At 42.2% G+C, this 16679-nt stretch overlaps 1 protein-coding gene across 1 annotated transcript in view; it reads right to left on the bottom strand.

The window, feature by feature from the left end:
• Positions 1-16679, bottom strand: part of RAI14 (retinoic acid induced 14) — a 147218-nt gene that overhangs the window by 23129 nt on the left and 107410 nt on the right. The window contains exons 4-5 of the mRNA XM_082652304.1: positions 10513-10601; positions 1397-1461 (exon numbers count right to left, since the gene is read on the bottom strand). Of these exons, the coding sequence (XP_082508430.1) occupies positions 1397-1461; positions 10513-10601 (154 nt within the window). The remainder of the gene's footprint in view (positions 1-1396; positions 1462-10512; positions 10602-16679) is intronic.

Raw genomic sequence — 16679 nt, 5'->3', positions numbered from 1 at the left:
ACTATCCAGAAAGAGGAACAGAATTCAGACAGTTTGCAGAGAGCAGGCAATGGTGGAAATGTTTGTCTGCCCTTCAGTGGTAAGAAGAATAGAGATCATGTTACAGCTTACCATGTTTTGGCCTAATTTTAGAACAGCACAAGGAACTGTTTAAAGGCTTCAAAGATTCCAGGGAAAAACCAATCCATTTGCATAACCAGATATAAAATTACATTAGAGGCTAGAATATCTGGTCCTTGCCCATGAGGATTTCCAGCTTGTCAAGTTCATTCTTCCTTCAAATCAGAGCCAGATGCAAAGTCTGGATAGCCAAGCCAGGACGGGAATGGAAATTTAAAATACAAATAAGTTAAACAAAAATTTAAGGTTAAGGCCATGGGTGTGGAGGCAGGGAAGAAAAGTTCTATTGTAACTGTCTTTAGAGAGGAGCCTCAGAATAAAAATCATCATCATCATCTTCACAGGTGTTGATCTACGTTTCTTGAATTTCACTTCAAAGACCTGTTAAGGTTAAGCATTGCTGGTATTGGTGGTAGCTTGCATCAGGTAATGCAAGACAAGAAGCTATGTGATCAACAGACCAGGACAAGTTGAAGAATGTGCCCATGTTGCTGCATTAGAATTGCAAAGCCAAATTAAAGCAAGATGCTGGGTCCCAAACGATGCTCAGGAAGGCCAAGACAACAGCTCAAGAGAACAGACATTACTCCAAACACATACTTTATTGCTCTGTGCTGTTCCCGAAAACAGCCAGCTTGCATTTTGACTGGCATCAGCTGGAAGTTACTGTACAAACTGCTGTTGGGATTTCGCGAAATATTCATCTTTAAAGAAATACGGAAGTCACCCTAAGCAATCATTATAAACTTCCTGGCAAGGTTATCAAACCAGGGAGTTCACCTAAAATTATAAAGAAGAATAAAACCAAGAACTTGAACAAATACTAAGAACTAAAGGCTCATCAAGTTACATACAAGGAAACAGTGGCTGAAATTTCGCTTATCAGGAAAAGCTGCATTCTACTAATGATTGAGAGAGAATAAATACTAGGATACTGGAGATCCTGTATTATAAGGATCTCCAACAGCATGAAAAATTTTTTCAAGCTATGTAAAGGGTACAAGTTCTTCCAATAAGGAAAAAAGAGCTGAATAAAGCAGAGAAAAGGGCTGGATCCCAGGAAGACACTCCAAATTTTGATTAGGATCCTCTTCTCTACCAGCGCAACTGCTATGGAAATAATCTTCTCCTTGGCTATAATGAAGCTTCTTAGGAAACCCAGGTTCTGGGATAATATTTGAAGGAGTACGTGTGTATGTGTTTGTTCTTTCACCCACAAGGTTACTTTCAAATTTTAAAAATGACACGTTTATAATTTTCTGTTGTTCCACTTTACCTGAAGGAGCTTCTTGACGCATTCATGGTGGCTGTTCTTAGCTGCAAGGTGCAAAGCACTGTGTCCTAAATGGAATTAAAAAAATTGTTTTTTAAATCTCTCATCTCTGTAATGAAGACAACTATGAGGAAATAAATTGTTCTCCAACAAAGAGGGAATTGTTACTCTTGAGAATGAGGCCTCAACTTCTTCTCTGCAAAGTTCAGTGTGACAAAAGTGGGGAGAACACAGAGCATCCTGTCCCCTGGATAACATTCACAGGCCATGCCAGCTGCTGTCCTCTTGGGGTACAATCGAGCTCTGGGCTAGAAGCTGGCGGTGGACTCCTGGTATGCACCTTGGAAGTTCTGCTTTCAGCCGTCAGCACGGGTGCCAGACGCCCCACGTCCATAACAGTCACACCAGGCCACGACTGCCACTGGCCCAGGAACCCAGCAAAGGCAGCCAGAGAGCCAGCAGGGAGCACGCCGAACACCGGACGAAACCCCACTTCCACCTCTCGTTTCTCCCTCCCCCAAATGTGCTCCAGCTCTGTGTGGAAATTACCTGGAGTTCAGATGTCCCACGTTCTTACACGGAAGAAGGAAAAGGGTTATATAAAAACAACACACTAGCAAAGTAGCATCTTTTCACGCTCCCTTCACAGAACATTACAACATGAGACTCTCTGACCTTTCTGTGGCCAGATTACTTTAGGAAATTTTAATGCTATACCCAGGCCCCTCCCCGCTACCACCGAATGGGCCTCAGAGTTTCTATGGAAGAGGGGCTTAGAGGCAGCCCTACTAGACCAGCAGGCTCCCACCCAAGGGCCCTGGCAAATTACTCTTTGCTTGGCCTGGACCCTCCTCCTCTAAGATGACCACCCAGCTTGCCCTCTTACCTCCCTCGGATGCCACCAAAACACAGTCTTCTGACCTCATCTCTGGTCACAGACCAGCATCTCTGGTCTTTCCTGACCTCACCACTTAAAATTCCAGTTCCTCCCCCACCTCTTTTATCCCTACTTCCTCCTTCATTCTTTTATCCTTCATAGCACCCAGCACCCTCAACTCTCCCTTTCCACCCCACTCCTTTCTCTCCCTACACACACACACACACACACACACACACACACACTCTCTTATGTTTAACTGCTCTTCTTTCCCCACTAGAATATAAACTCTGTATCCCAAGAGCCTGCAGCACTGCTGGCACATAATAGGCTCTCGATACACATTTGCTCATTTGAATTAGAGGGTATGTCCACTACAGATGTCTGCAGAGTGGTATTTGGAGGGAGGGAACCAAAGTTACCACTGCCAGCCAACCCAATACACCTAGGAAACTCCTAAGTCCTGCGTCTGTAAACTGTTTGACCAAGATACCCCCAATGTAACACCTGTAAGCAACCCACACTTTGGAACAGGCTTAAAGCATGTTTCTCAGCCTTACTGCTTTTGACATTTGAAGCTGTGGAAGGTGGTCCTATGTACTATAGGATGGTGAGTAGCATCTCTGGCCTCTACCCACTGGACGTCCAGTTGGGACAATCAGAAATGTCCCCAGACATCGCCAAATATCCCCTGGATGGGTGGGAATCACCCCCGGTTGAGAACCCCTGGCTTAGAGGACCCCTCTTTTATATGGTGGTCCAGGACCCCTCTTTTATATGGTGGTCCAGGACCCCTCTTTTATATGGTGGTCCAGGACCCCTCTTTTATATGGTGGTCCAGTCTCCAAATACCATTTCTCCTTTCTGAATTAGTCTTTATAATAACCCTGACCAGAAATCCACTAATTATTAGGTTATCATATGGCTAGGAAATACCATATTTAAAATTAGAGGGTTTTAGGACCACAGTGAGCGGCACAAAAGCATGTGTGAGGTCAAAAGATCAGATTCCTTCTTTTCTGAGTAGCTGCACAGAGATTTTCTGGGTATGTGTGAGGGGAGTTAACTGATGGGGGTAGAACACTGACGCAAGGAATCCTTTGACCTCCTACCAAGTGGATGAGGGTGAGGAAGGTCAGGAGATGAGGGACTGAGACCCTTGGAAGCAGGAAGACAAAAGATCTTCTCTTCCCCTTCCTCCTTTTACCACAGGAGACCCCCTCCTTTCAGGATGTATAACACACAATAGTGAGTTCAGTTACACTATGGGTTAAATAGGTTTTGGTGGGTTAGCCTGGCCCTCAACCATCATTTATACCAGTGTTTCTAAAGACAAGCACATTCTGTGTTTTAAACAAATGCCTTACAGATGAACTTCTGGAACCCATCCTGATTGTAAGTAGAAGACTGTTTATGTCGTGTATGCAATGCCTTAACTTTTGTCTACCCTGTGGACAAAAGCTCTTCTACATAAATAGCACCCACTGGAAAAAGGCACAGTTCTCCAAAGACAAGAGGGGAGGGAGATTGAAACAATTCAGCATAAAATAAATAACAGGCTTTTATTTTTCACTCCAAGTGTTCTAGTCATACCTGGAAGTAAACGCTGTGTTTCTAGAGAAACAAAATTTTCTTATTCCTTGGCCCTGTGATGTGTTTTCCTAACCAGGAGCACAAAAGCATTTTTCACTTAAAAGCCTCAAAATTCAAATGATGCATCATTCCCTGGACATTACACTGGAGTGAGATGTCTCTCACTGCTACCATTAAAACAAAATTCTCTTTCCAAATGCAAAATTTTCTGGAGAGTATATTATATTAGTGACAGAACCTCACTGAAACGAGCCAGTGCATAAGTCTGGCCCCCACTCAGCTGTGGATCTGTCTGGAATATCAGGAAGCAACTTCCCTATAGGAAAATAACAGGGCAACCCTAATTCAAGTGCATCTCAGCAGAACTCTATAAGCGAACAGACCAGGGCTATTTATAAGTCAAGAGTCGTGGGCTATTCCAGGTGGTTTAAGAATCCTGTTATTGAAAGAGTCTAAGAAGGATGACCTAGCCATTGTAGCCATGAACACCATCCTCCAACCCACCTCAGAAAACAACCATTTATTCAGTGATTTAAGAGCGCTGCTGAAACAGAGAAGAACTCACTCATAGAGTGGAGGAACTACTACTGATGGCACTGAGAACACAGTCTTCAAGTGTAGGTGACAAATTTTTAAACCGATGAGGTCATAAGACACAAAGACATGACGAACAAGCACCAAAAGGCTGAAGTTTGAGAAATTATAGTTCCAGATTATAACATGGAGACATTTAGAAAAAGAAAGAGAATTAAATGATACTCGACTAGGTAAGGTTTAAAATATCTATTTAAGAACCAGAGTTTCAGAATGCTGAATATAAACAATAGAAGTGTAAATTAATTTGTTTCTTATTTACAACTTCAAATATATTTAAACAACTCTGTCCTCAGAAATGCTTATCTTTACATCAAGTTTTTAATCATTGAAGCATAAGTCTATTCACCTAGTTATAGTTCCAGGGGCGAGATCAGGGTATAAAAGATGTATTTCCTTTTTTAAATTTTATTTATTAAAAATAATAGATACATGTATAGTATAACTGAATCACTTTGCTGTACACCTGAAACTAACACAACATGGTTAATCAACTATACCCCAATATAAAAGTTAACAAAAGAAAACCCCACAACACTGTAAATCAACTATATTTCAATAAAAAATAATTTTTAAAAAATCTGTCTTTTTTTATTGAAGTATAGTTGATTTGCAATGTTGTGTTAGTTTCTGGTGTACAGCAAAGTGATTCAGTTTTACACAAACACACATACATATATAGAGGAGATTTCTAATAACCATTCTTACTATTAAATAGTTTTGAATTATCCCTTAATCTCCACAAAGTAGATTTGCATACTGTTTTATACAGAATCAAAAGATTTTTTTGTGTGTGGGTGTATCACCTGAAATATTTTCATGGCCAGGTTATACGGTTGGCCCTCCTGACATCCCATACACATGCGTGAACAGCAAATAAAGGACTATAAATCATACAATCGTTCTTTGGTTTGCCTTTAATCCAAATGAAAATACGAAATACACTTAGTGGGCTATAATTTGCAATTAACATTTTACATGACCCATTCCCTCAAGTGCCTGAATTTTAAGATGAATATTACCGTCTGTGTCTTCACATGGTGTCATATGTGAGTGGGATTAGGGGCATAATGGAATGGAGGGCCACCCAGAAATCCAAACGAAAGCTAAACCAGCACCTGAAACCCTAGGAAAGAGTAAGGGTTCTCAAGTGCCCCGTCCTGAGACCTCTGTGCATTAGGGTATCTCCGTACTTCAGTTCTCACTTTCCTAAGCCTCTCTTCTTCTACGAGAAAAGAAGTTTTGTGTGCAAAGGGATCAGGGAAAACGTTAGATATGGGAGCGTGACAGAAACTGCACATCATCCTTCAATCTGTTTCCATCTCCTTCTACAGCAAAACCTTCTATATTTTTAATTGGCTAATTTGCTGCCCAGAATTCCCAGCTTCCGTGAAAGCCAGGTGTGGCCACAGATCACTCTGTGGGCTGGGCTTGCCCTTCTGCCCACTGTGACTGTGATGCAGACTCAGGGGGAGCCATCCTGGGTCATTAGGACCAAGGCAACACCCTGGATGGTGGACCAGCAGGAGTCTGGGTCCCTTGGTGTGCAGCCAAGCTGCCATACCGATTTGGGACTTTCAACTGAGAGACAGAAAAGTCTATCTTGTTTAAGCCACTGGATCACACCGTGTCAAATGCATACGCTTGCTAATAAAGGGAGTCCGAAAGCTCATGCTTCAGATGAGCAGTGAAAACAAACAGAAGATTCTTTGGTCTTCTTCAATCTTCTGTAAATGCTTCTGTTTAATCCAATCTCATCCTCCCAGGTGCTAACTGCAGCCATTAAAAAAATAATAATAATAAATAAGCCTAGAAATCTGGGAGAAGTGATTTCTAAAGAAACAGACAGAAATGCCACTTCCTACATCAGTGAAGAACAAGAGCAAACAAAGCAACGAGAGGCGCTGGACAATTACGCAGGCCCTGTTCAGAGTCAGCGCTATGAGTTTAGGTGTGGACTTTCCCAGCTGATCGCTATATATACGCCTATGGCGTTGTTTGGCAAACAGGCAATAAGGAATGGGGGGAACCCCCCCCAAACCAAAAACATGAGTCATGAGCTTCTGCCAGTTTTGGAGTTTCTTTTTCTGATTTGTACTATGAAAGTATTTGGCTTGGGGATGATCACAATTTTTTTTTTTTTTTTAAGATGTGAAACCTCTGCAAAAGCCTGATGTGTAAAAGAGAATAAAGGTGATGTGGATGAAGTAGCAATAATCATCATAAAATAGGAGCCAAAGGCAGCGAGCACTCACTGTGTGCTGGGCGCTAAGATGCCCACACGTATTATCTCACCTAAGCCTCAAAGGCTATCTAAAATGACGATTGAGATGTACTGTACTGTACCCAAGGCCTTATCTTCTGACAGTGTTCTGCTCCTAAGATTGTCTGTAAAGCACTTATGAAAAGTCTCTGGTCAGGAGCTTCCCTGGTGGCACAGTGGTTAAGAATCCACCTGCCAGTGCAGGGGACACAGGTTCGAGCCCTGGTCTGGGAGGATCCCACACGCCGCGGAGCAGCTAAGCCCGTGTGCCACAACTACTGAGCCCGCGCTCTAGAGCCCGTGCTCCTTAACGGGAGAAGCCACCGCAATGAGAAGCCCGCGCACTGCAACGAAGAGTAGCCCCCGCTCTCCACAACTAGAGAAAGCCCGCGCACAGCAATGAAGACCCAATGCAGCTAAAAATAAAAATAAAATAAAATAAATTAAAAAGTCTCTGGTCGGACTTCCAAGCATTTTATGTGGAAGGATAGTTGATAAAGAAATAGATGCTAAAAACCCTTTGCTTCTGAACTTAAATCCAAGCACCAGTTTAAAATCATCCTGTAGACTTTGTGGATAAAAAGAATTAAAAGGGTTAGTGTAATGATATATTTTGAAAGCAGGTTTTTTCCAGAAACTCTATAGGGCAGTTGGATTTATGGTAACAGATTTTCATATGAGTTCTCAGTGGCTGTTGGGATTGAAGACGACTATATCTTAGAAATAATATGGCAATACTTCAGGTAGGTTTACTGAAAAGACAGCACCTATGAGAGCGGAGCCATTTAATTCATTCATTCGTCAAATGTTTTGGGCAAATGACGACCACTAAAGCACAGTGACTAATGTCCTTCCCTTGGATTCTGATACGTGTTCTTGAGGGAGAGATGGGACTGGGTGACAGAGCCGACAGGAGGGATGTGAGCAGTAAAGGCCATCACGTTTACCTGGTTCACTGTAACAGAAAAAAGTTTGAGAAGTGTTGTTCTACATAACACGACAGACTCTCTATGCACTTTTATATCCATGCCGCTTTCCCTTCTTTTGTTCCTGTGTTCTCTTTGCATGTTTTCAAGAAATCACAAGAAGTCAGTGCCTCACTCAGACTAAAGTAAAAGCAATAAGGCCAAGGACCAGAGTGCTGACCTCATTGTTTAAAACGTCAGGCAAGAGGGAAGTGACCGGCAGCTCTGAGACATTTCCAACTCATGGGATGTTTGGACCATGTTCTGGGGCTACAAAGTGCTGTGGATTCTCCCAGTTTCCATCAGAGTTGAAAGAAATGGGCTGTGGCAGTTCCCACTGACCAGCCCAGAGAAGCATCCAGGATGGGTCTGCAGTGTCCCCTCCAGCTTCTTTTTTTTTTTGGCCATGGCTTGCAGCACGTGGGATCTTAGTTCCCCGACCAGGGGTTGCACCCATGCTCCCTGCAGTGGAAGCGCAGTCTTAACCACTGGACTGCCAGGGAAGTCCTCCCCTCCAGCTTCTTGGAGGGCACTGTCATCTCAGCTGGCAAGGAAGAGGGAACTGCACTGGGGTGTCCAGGTCTCACTGCCCGATTCCCCAGGCTCTCAGAAACTGAGTGAGGGCTCTGGTAGTAAATACAAACTCCACCCACGTGGTGTTAGATGGCCACAAAAAACTATGCTTCTTAAAAGCTTTTAGTGCAGAAAATGATCATGGTAATCTTTTTTTTTTTTTAAGGCAGGATTTAGAGTTTATTATATAATGTGATCTCAACTATGTAAAAATGTGCCAGAAAAATCTGGTAGGAAATATACCTAAACGGTAAAATTTTTTTCTTCTTGGAGTAGAAGCACTCGTTATCTTCTTGGTAGTTTTCTGTATTTCCCAAATTTTCTACAATGAGCACGTATTGAAGAAACTTTTTTTTTTTTTTTTTTTTTTTTGCGGTACACAGGCCTCTCACTGCTGTGGCCTCTCCCGTTGTGGAGCACAGGCTCCGGACACGCAGACTCAGTGGCCATGGCTCACAGGCCCAGCCGCTCCGCGGCATGTGGGATCTTCCCGGACTGAGGCACGAACCCGTGTCCCCTGCATCGGCAGGCGGACTCTCAACCACTGCGCCACCAGGGAAGCCCAGAAACATTTTTTCCCTTTAATAAAAATATGGGGGAGAGATGTTTGGTTATGATGGAAATAACCAGATTCCTGTCTAATCTATTTTTTAACATCAAATGCAGTTAAACAAAACTGTATTACAGCTCAAATATATTCAGTCTAAGAAAATTCTTCTAGATTATGATTTTCTTAGAGAAGAAACCCTGTCTACTTAAGAGGACATATGTTTCATCAAGGCGACTGTAGCCACTCATACTGCCCTGAGTGTATGTGGTACAACTTTAAAAAGTAGTAACAATAAACTTTAAAACAAAATAACTGGGTCTTGGGATTAAAGATGATTTTAATTAGCAACATAGATTAGTGTTTCCTTCAAGGTGGTCACTTAGGGAAACCGTTCTTTCTTCTATTCGTATTGCCATTTCTCACAATATTTTTCTGGAGCTTTCTGTGGCACTGCTCAGGAAAATCATTCGGTTACTTCAATCACTCACTATTTTTGACCAAAAATGGTTTTACCAGGTTGACACTTCATTTATCTGACTTGACGTCAAGTGGCTCTTGGCCTGTCCTAAAAAAACGAATCTATTCTCAAAGAATAAAGGTTCCCAAACACTGAGATGATTTCTTTTTAATGCCACAGCCTTTATGAAGACAATTCCAAAACACCAGTTTTCCAGTCATGTTTTGAAAAAATTATATTTTCACAATACCTGATTGACTAATCTGCCCCAAGATGACTACTCTGAGGTGTCAGTGTTTTGGGGAAGGGAAAGTGATCCATTACGATTAATGAAAAGCCTAAATAAAGATTGTGAAATAGACTGATTTTATATTCCAGTAAAAACCACCAAAAGCCTATTAGAAGACAGATTTTCAAGTACAATATAGAAATGAAAAGCCATCAGTAGCTGCTTTGATCTTTTGGTGTGGCCAACAGGGGCAGAATCCCAGGCTGGAGACCCCAGGGGCTCCTTCCTGTAAAACAACGTTCATGAAAGACAAGACTACACTTCCTCTTCTATTTGCCTTAATCATCATTTAACAACACTGGCTTCACGTTAGAATCACCTCGGAGCTTTACAAAAAATACCAATTGGCTGGAAACGTTCGGACAATGGAATCTGAATTTCAGAAGGTAGAGTTTGGGTATCTATGTGTGGGGTTTTGTGTGTGTCTGTGTGCGTGCACTGTTTATTCTTTTCTTTCCTCTCCTTTCCCCCTTTCTCTCCCTCCCTTCCTCCCCTCCAGTTCCCAGGTGATTCAGATACACTAAACCACAGTAAGGGGTGCAGACCATGGGCAGCTGGTCCACATTAGGATCCTGGCTTCTGTCCACAGAGCTCAACTCAGCTAGTTGACAAAATGAGCGCCTACACAATTCATTCCATTCAGCACTTCATACCATGGTTCATAAAAACAAAAATTAGGGAAAGGTGCTTGGTCCATACAAATAATCTTAGAAAATAAAAATTTTTAATGGGGGATAAAAAGCATACAGTCTCTAGTTGACTAACCACATATAAGATGAAAACACCCGTAAAGGCACGAATAATGAAACCATGTCAGAGCTTGGTCAATGGAGTAGACTCTATGTTCTTCCTTTGGCTTATCTGTATAGATTGTAAGTTTTCCACAGTGAATATGTATCACTTTTGTGACACCTACTTTCCTGCTGGCCTGTTGACTTAAGAGAAAAAGACTACATACCGGCAGTATCTTGGGCTGTCACATCCACGCCATGCGTAACCATGACCCTGAGGCATTCCACGTGTCCTTTTGTAGCAGCAAGATGAAAACTGGAAAAGAGGTAACATAATCTCCTGAAGATTTCCACTCTTCAGAGTTCATCTCTGACCATGTTTTTGCCTCTTTGTGTACACTTTCTCTCACTTAAGCTCCACAACCATCTTGTGAGTAGGTATTATTATCAACCTCATTTTAAAGAGGAGGAAACGGAGGCTCAAAGCGGTCTGATAATTTGCTCATTGACACTTTTTATTAAGTAATGGATTAGGAGCTAGATCTTAGGTCTTCCAACGTAAAGACAAAGCTTGAAAAAAGTAAGACACAACTACATTCCTTGTCCCTTTAGGGAAGAAGAGCCAGTCCCAACTAGATCGGATTCCTAAATAAGAAGTAATTTATCAACTTTTTTCTGCTGTCTAGTGTTTTCACCAAAGCCATTATTTTTAAGTAATACACTCTATGAAGGGAAATTTGTCTGAGTCAAACAAAGGTCAAGGTTCTTGAACAGCATCAAGGTCAAATCCATTGTTGTGTTCTAGCTGAATAACAATAGTTGTACACAACTTTTAAGTGGCTGATGTGTGCCAACTACTCAGTTTGATACATTACCTCTTTTCATTCTCATAAAAGCCTTTTGAGGTGAGTCCTAACACCATCTCCATTAGATGGCAGGTGTCTACACTCAGTCAGGTGCAAACAGCATTAGAGAAGGTCCACAAATGCACCCATCGTCCCCACAGATCCCGGAGTAAAGTGCACTTCTACAAGCAGAAGGAAAGCACAGTTCCACTGGGCACTCAGGCCCAGAGGCTGAGAAGGCAAAAACCCCAGGAAGGTCTCCACTGCAGAGGTCTTCCCTCTTCACAGCCTCCTTCCTAGAGAAGGAGGTTAAGGAGCCTCCCAGCTCTCCTCCGCCCTATCTCAGGGACTTAACTTCTCAAGATACTTGCCATGCAGCACCTTGGTGTCTGTACCTCTGAATTAATACCCAGGCAATTTTTTTTCACAGGACAGGACCTGTCACTGGGGCCCAGGGTCACACTCAACTAGCAAATCCAAGAGCTAAACCGATTCAAACCCAAGTCAGCTTGACCCAGCACCTCTGCTCTGGAGAACGAGGCTTTGTAAAGGTGGGCAGGTCAGCAATTGGGGATAGGTCAGTCCTGGTTGCAAATCGGCCATACGTCAGCTATGTATCTTTGGGACGTCAGTTTAACCTCTCCGAGCTTAAATTCCCTCCACAGTAAAATGTGGGGATTGACTCAGATGATATCTGATGGTCCCTCTGGCTCTAACATTCTTTAAAATTATAACGAAAGCTTACCTGGCTCTGGTCACACCAACTATTTCTGCATTTGTGCAGCAGTTTATGTGTAACGTTTCTTTACAGTCAAAATCCACTCTGTAGGTGATTACACACTACGGTGAAACTCTGATCATCTGGAATGACTTGGGAACGTGGTGACTTGTTTAAATGGAATTCCTCATTAAATACGGCTTAACCCGAAGAACCTCCCTAAAAGGCACTACAATAATACCTCTGTTTTCAGTATTGTTGGGGTAACAACTTTACAATAAGTAAAGTTCATCTTTAAGCAGTGAATTGTGCAATCACAGTGGAAGGTTTCTAAAATCTCCCCAGTTTTAGTAACAGTGTATGTTACATAATTAAATTGCTCTCGAGGACATGATATTACCATTAAGAGCCTCAATTATTGAACTCTGCTTTCAAGGCTATGAATCTAAATGCCCCGCATTGTTAAGCTCTAATATTTATTAATATTTATCTTCTTAATATCTATGTGTTTGCTTCTAAGCTATTCATTCTTCTATCTCCTATGACCGGGGAGAACTCAATCAAAATGATCTGGACAGCCATATCTTTTGCTAAAGATAAAAGTACGAGGATTAGTAATTAGCACACTCACACACATGCACACGCGTGCACACACACAAAAAACATAAAAGTATGTATAGATACAGAAGTTTTGATTGAAGTTTAACACATATAAAGAAAGCTACACACACCGTAACTGTATAGCCTGCTAAAACTTCACAAATGGAACGTGCCCCTTTTACTCTGATACTGAAGAAACAGAACTTGGCCAGAGACCCAAAATCCCTCCTCGTATCTCCTGCTAGCAACCCAGAATCTCTTCAGTGTGCCCCTTTGAGTTACTAACCCTCTTCCCCCTGTAATATTTATATTCCTTCTACTCCAAGGCTTCCTGGATTACCTCTGGGTTGCACACTGTAATAATAGGGGATTGAAATTGCAGACACACGTGACAACGAAGCATTAGTGCAGGCCACCACTGCATGTTGATAAGTGTGCTCTGGCGAACACGACATGCTCTGTGGATGACTTGGCTGCCTTCCTCTCCTTCCTCTGTGAAGTTCACAGCTCTGTGGGCCAGCTCTTCCAAAGCTACAGCTGCAGCTCTTTCTGGGTTTTGGTCACTGATTTCTCTCCTTGCCTCTTCAGGTGTGGGTAGCAGTGGTGGTGAAATATTTCCCACTGTTACTAGGCAGGGCTGCTTTTCCAGCCTTGCTGGTTTAATCTGACCACATGTGTATAAACAGTTCCTTTCTTAACCACCCATCAGTTATCCTGTGTGAGTGCTACCTGTTTCCTACTGGGACCTTGAATGATACCAGTGTTAGGTATTTTGTGTGTGATTATCCACAGGAAGAACTATTAGGTTTCTGTGCACATTATCAGATTAATATTTATAAGGGCAAATTCAGCCTTAAAAAATGTTTTGATTAGAGAAGATGTCAGAGTAGAAAGACCCTCCCCTCCACGGGCACACCAAAATTACAGCTATTTACAGAGCAACTATTAATGAAAGATCAGAAGACTAGTAGAAAAGATCTTCTACAACCAAAGATATAAAGAAGGAACCACAACGAGACAGGTAGGAGGGGCGGAGATGTGCTATAGTCAAGACCCATACCCTGGGTGGGTAACCCACAAAGAGGAGGATAATTACAATTGCAAAGTTTCTCCCCAAGAAGTGAGGGGTCCAAGCCCCACACTGGGTTCCCTGGCCCAGTGGCCCTGCACCAGGAAGATGAGCCCCTAGAATGTTTGGCTTTGAAGGTCAGCTGGGCTTACTTTCGGGAGAGCCAGAGGGCTGTGGGAAAGAGAGACTCCACTCTTAAAAGGCTCACACAAAATCTCACATGCTTGGGGCTTCCCTGGTGGCGCAGTGGTTGAGAGTCCGCCTGCCGATGCAGGGGACACGAGTTTGTGCCCTGGTCCGGGAAGATCCCACGTGCCGCGGAGCGGCTGGGCCCGTGAGCCATGGCTGCTGAGCCTGCGCGTCCGGAGCCTGTGCTCCGCAGCGGGAGAGGCCACAACAGTGAGAGGCCCGCGTACTGCAAATAAAAAAAATTAAAAAAAAAAAAAATGGGCAGAGGATCTGAACAGACATTCTTCCAAAAAAGATATACAGATGGCTGAGATATACATGAAAAAATGCTCAACATCACTCATCAGGGAAATAGAAATCAAAACCACAATGAGATATCACTTCACACCTGTCAGAATGGTTATTATCAAAGAGATAACAAGTAACAAGTGCTGGCAAGGATGTAAAGGAAAGGAATCTTGGCACACCTCTGGTGGGAATATTAATTGGTGCAGACTCTATGGAAAACAGTATGGAGATTCCTCAGAAAATTAAAAATAGAACTACCATATGACCTAGCAGTTCCACTCCTGGGTATTTATCTGAAGAAAATGAAAACACTAATTAGAAAAGATATATGCACCCCAGTGTTCACTGCAGCATTATATACAATAGCCAAGATATGAAAGCATCATAACTACCCATCAACAGACGAATGGATAAAGATGTGGTATGTATATATATTATGGACTATTACTCGGCCATAAAAAAGAATGAAATCTTGCCATTTGCTTCAACATGGACGAACCTAGAGGGTAGTAACACTAAGTGAAATAAGTCAGGCAGAGACAAATACTGTATGATTTCACTTATATGTGGAATCTAAAAAACAAATGAACACACATAACAAAACAGAAACAGTTATAGATACAGGTGGTTGCCAGAGGGGAGGGGGGGTGGGGGGAGGAAAGAAATAAGTGAGGGAGATTAAGAGGTACAAACTTCCAGTGGCAAAATAAATGAGTCAGGGGTATGAAGTGTACACCGTGGGGAATACAGTCAATAACTATGTAACATCTTTGTATGGTGACAGATGGTAACTCGACTTATCACTGTGATCATTTTGGAATGTACAGAAATATCAAATCACTGTGTTGCGTAATAGGAACTAACAGTGTTGTAGGTCAATTATACTTCAAAAACCAACCAACCAACCAACCAACTCATAGAAAAAGAGATCAGATTTATGGTTACCAGAGGTGAGGGGATCGGGGGAAGGGGAACTAGACGAAGGCAGTCAGAAGGTACAAACATCCAGTTTTTAAAAAATGTATTAAAAAAGTGACAACTAGATATTTTTACTTCTTAGTTGTTTTATTCCTATGAATTTTTTATTTAATTCAGGCCATGCGTAATAACATCATAAAGAAGTTTAGTAAAATACTGGCCAAGGCAAAAGACTTATTTATGAGTAGAGGATAAGAATTAAACAGTACCTTTTTTAAAGCTAAAACAAAAAGAAAGCAAACAGAAAACCAAAAACAATGACTCAAAGTCACAGATCTTACTTTATCTATAAACTCATCCACTCTACCTCCTCCCCTGCCACAACTGGATTATTTTGAGGCAAATCTCATTATCTTTTTGTCTCTGAACTTTTCTACACGTATACTTAAAAGATACGCACTTTACAAAGGAGAAATAATAATGCAATGAAATCCTTTGTATCCAATACCATGTCTAACTTGAATGCGAAACAACCTTGTTTCATCTACACCCTTACCATTATTTTGAAGCAGACCTCATGTCATATCATTTCATTCATAAATACTTCAATATGTATTTCTAAAATAAAATAGCTCTTTGCAAAAATGTGCTAACAGTACCATCATCACACCTGTTAAATGGGCTGTGAGGAATCAATGAGGTACGTGTAAAAGCACTAGCAAAACGTGAAGCGTGTAGTAAACATCCAAGAAAATACCACCAATTATCAGAGCCTCATCGACACAAGACAAGGCACAGAGTCTGAGACATGTTGCTTAATAAAAGGATTTGTCTCAGTGTTCAGAAAAGACAGGTTAGCAGAAATTAGGTCAGAACCATCATTGCTTAAGAAATGAAGAAAGAAGGAAAGAAAGGAGGAAGAGGAAAGCAAGAAAGAGAGACTGGTAGACAGTCACAGATGACCAAAAAGAAAGCCATCTGAGACCAGCCTTGTCTAATGCTCACACTTGAGCTGCTAACATTCCAGCGCCTTCCATAGAAGTGATAATCCCCAAAGCAGGGTTTGGCAGCAACAAGTCATTAGCATTTAGCCTCTGAATGTGAACCAGAAGCAGAGCCAACTTTTAATAAGATACTCAAGTGGAAAGTTGGGTTCAGTTGGGTGGGAAAACACGATTAGTCACTGACAGAACCTAGGTTTGTAAATGACAGCGAGTAGGTTTCCCTTCCTCTGCAGTGACTGATAAATGCGGTCCCCTCAGGGCGGCGGTCCCCTCAAGGCAGCAGACCCTGTGACTGGTGGGTGCTGGTCTGGACTGCAGATGGGCATCTGTGGGGTTACCTCAGGCTTAGGGAGCAGATGGCACCCCAGGTCAGCACACCACTAATGAAGAGCATGGCTGGTGGCCTTTAATGGCCCGTGCCCTGGATAGCTGGTAAAACAACACACCTCTAGATAAAGACAGTTTGCAGACGGGGGTGAGGCGGGCAGGCAAAGTAGTAGGCTGATTAACAGGCCCCCCTCGCCGCCAAACAGAGACTGTTCTTGACAATGTTAATTCTAGGGCATTAGACCTAACCCAAGCATGGGATAATTTCGGTATTTCTATAGTTGTATATTTTTATAAATTGCTATAGCTAAATATATTAATTCACTCATATACTTACTATACTGGGGTACTTACGTGCCAGACACTGTTCTAAGCACTGAGAAACACATGGTGAATAAAAAAAAAAGCCCTCATGGATCTAAGCTTTTAGTAGGAA

This window comes from Grampus griseus, assembly GCF_964374135.1.
Source record: "Grampus griseus genome assembly, chromosome: 3".
Classification (NCBI taxonomy): Eukaryota; Metazoa; Chordata; class Mammalia; order Artiodactyla; family Delphinidae; genus Grampus; species Grampus griseus.
This window is presented reverse-complemented; position numbering and strand designations above follow the sequence as displayed.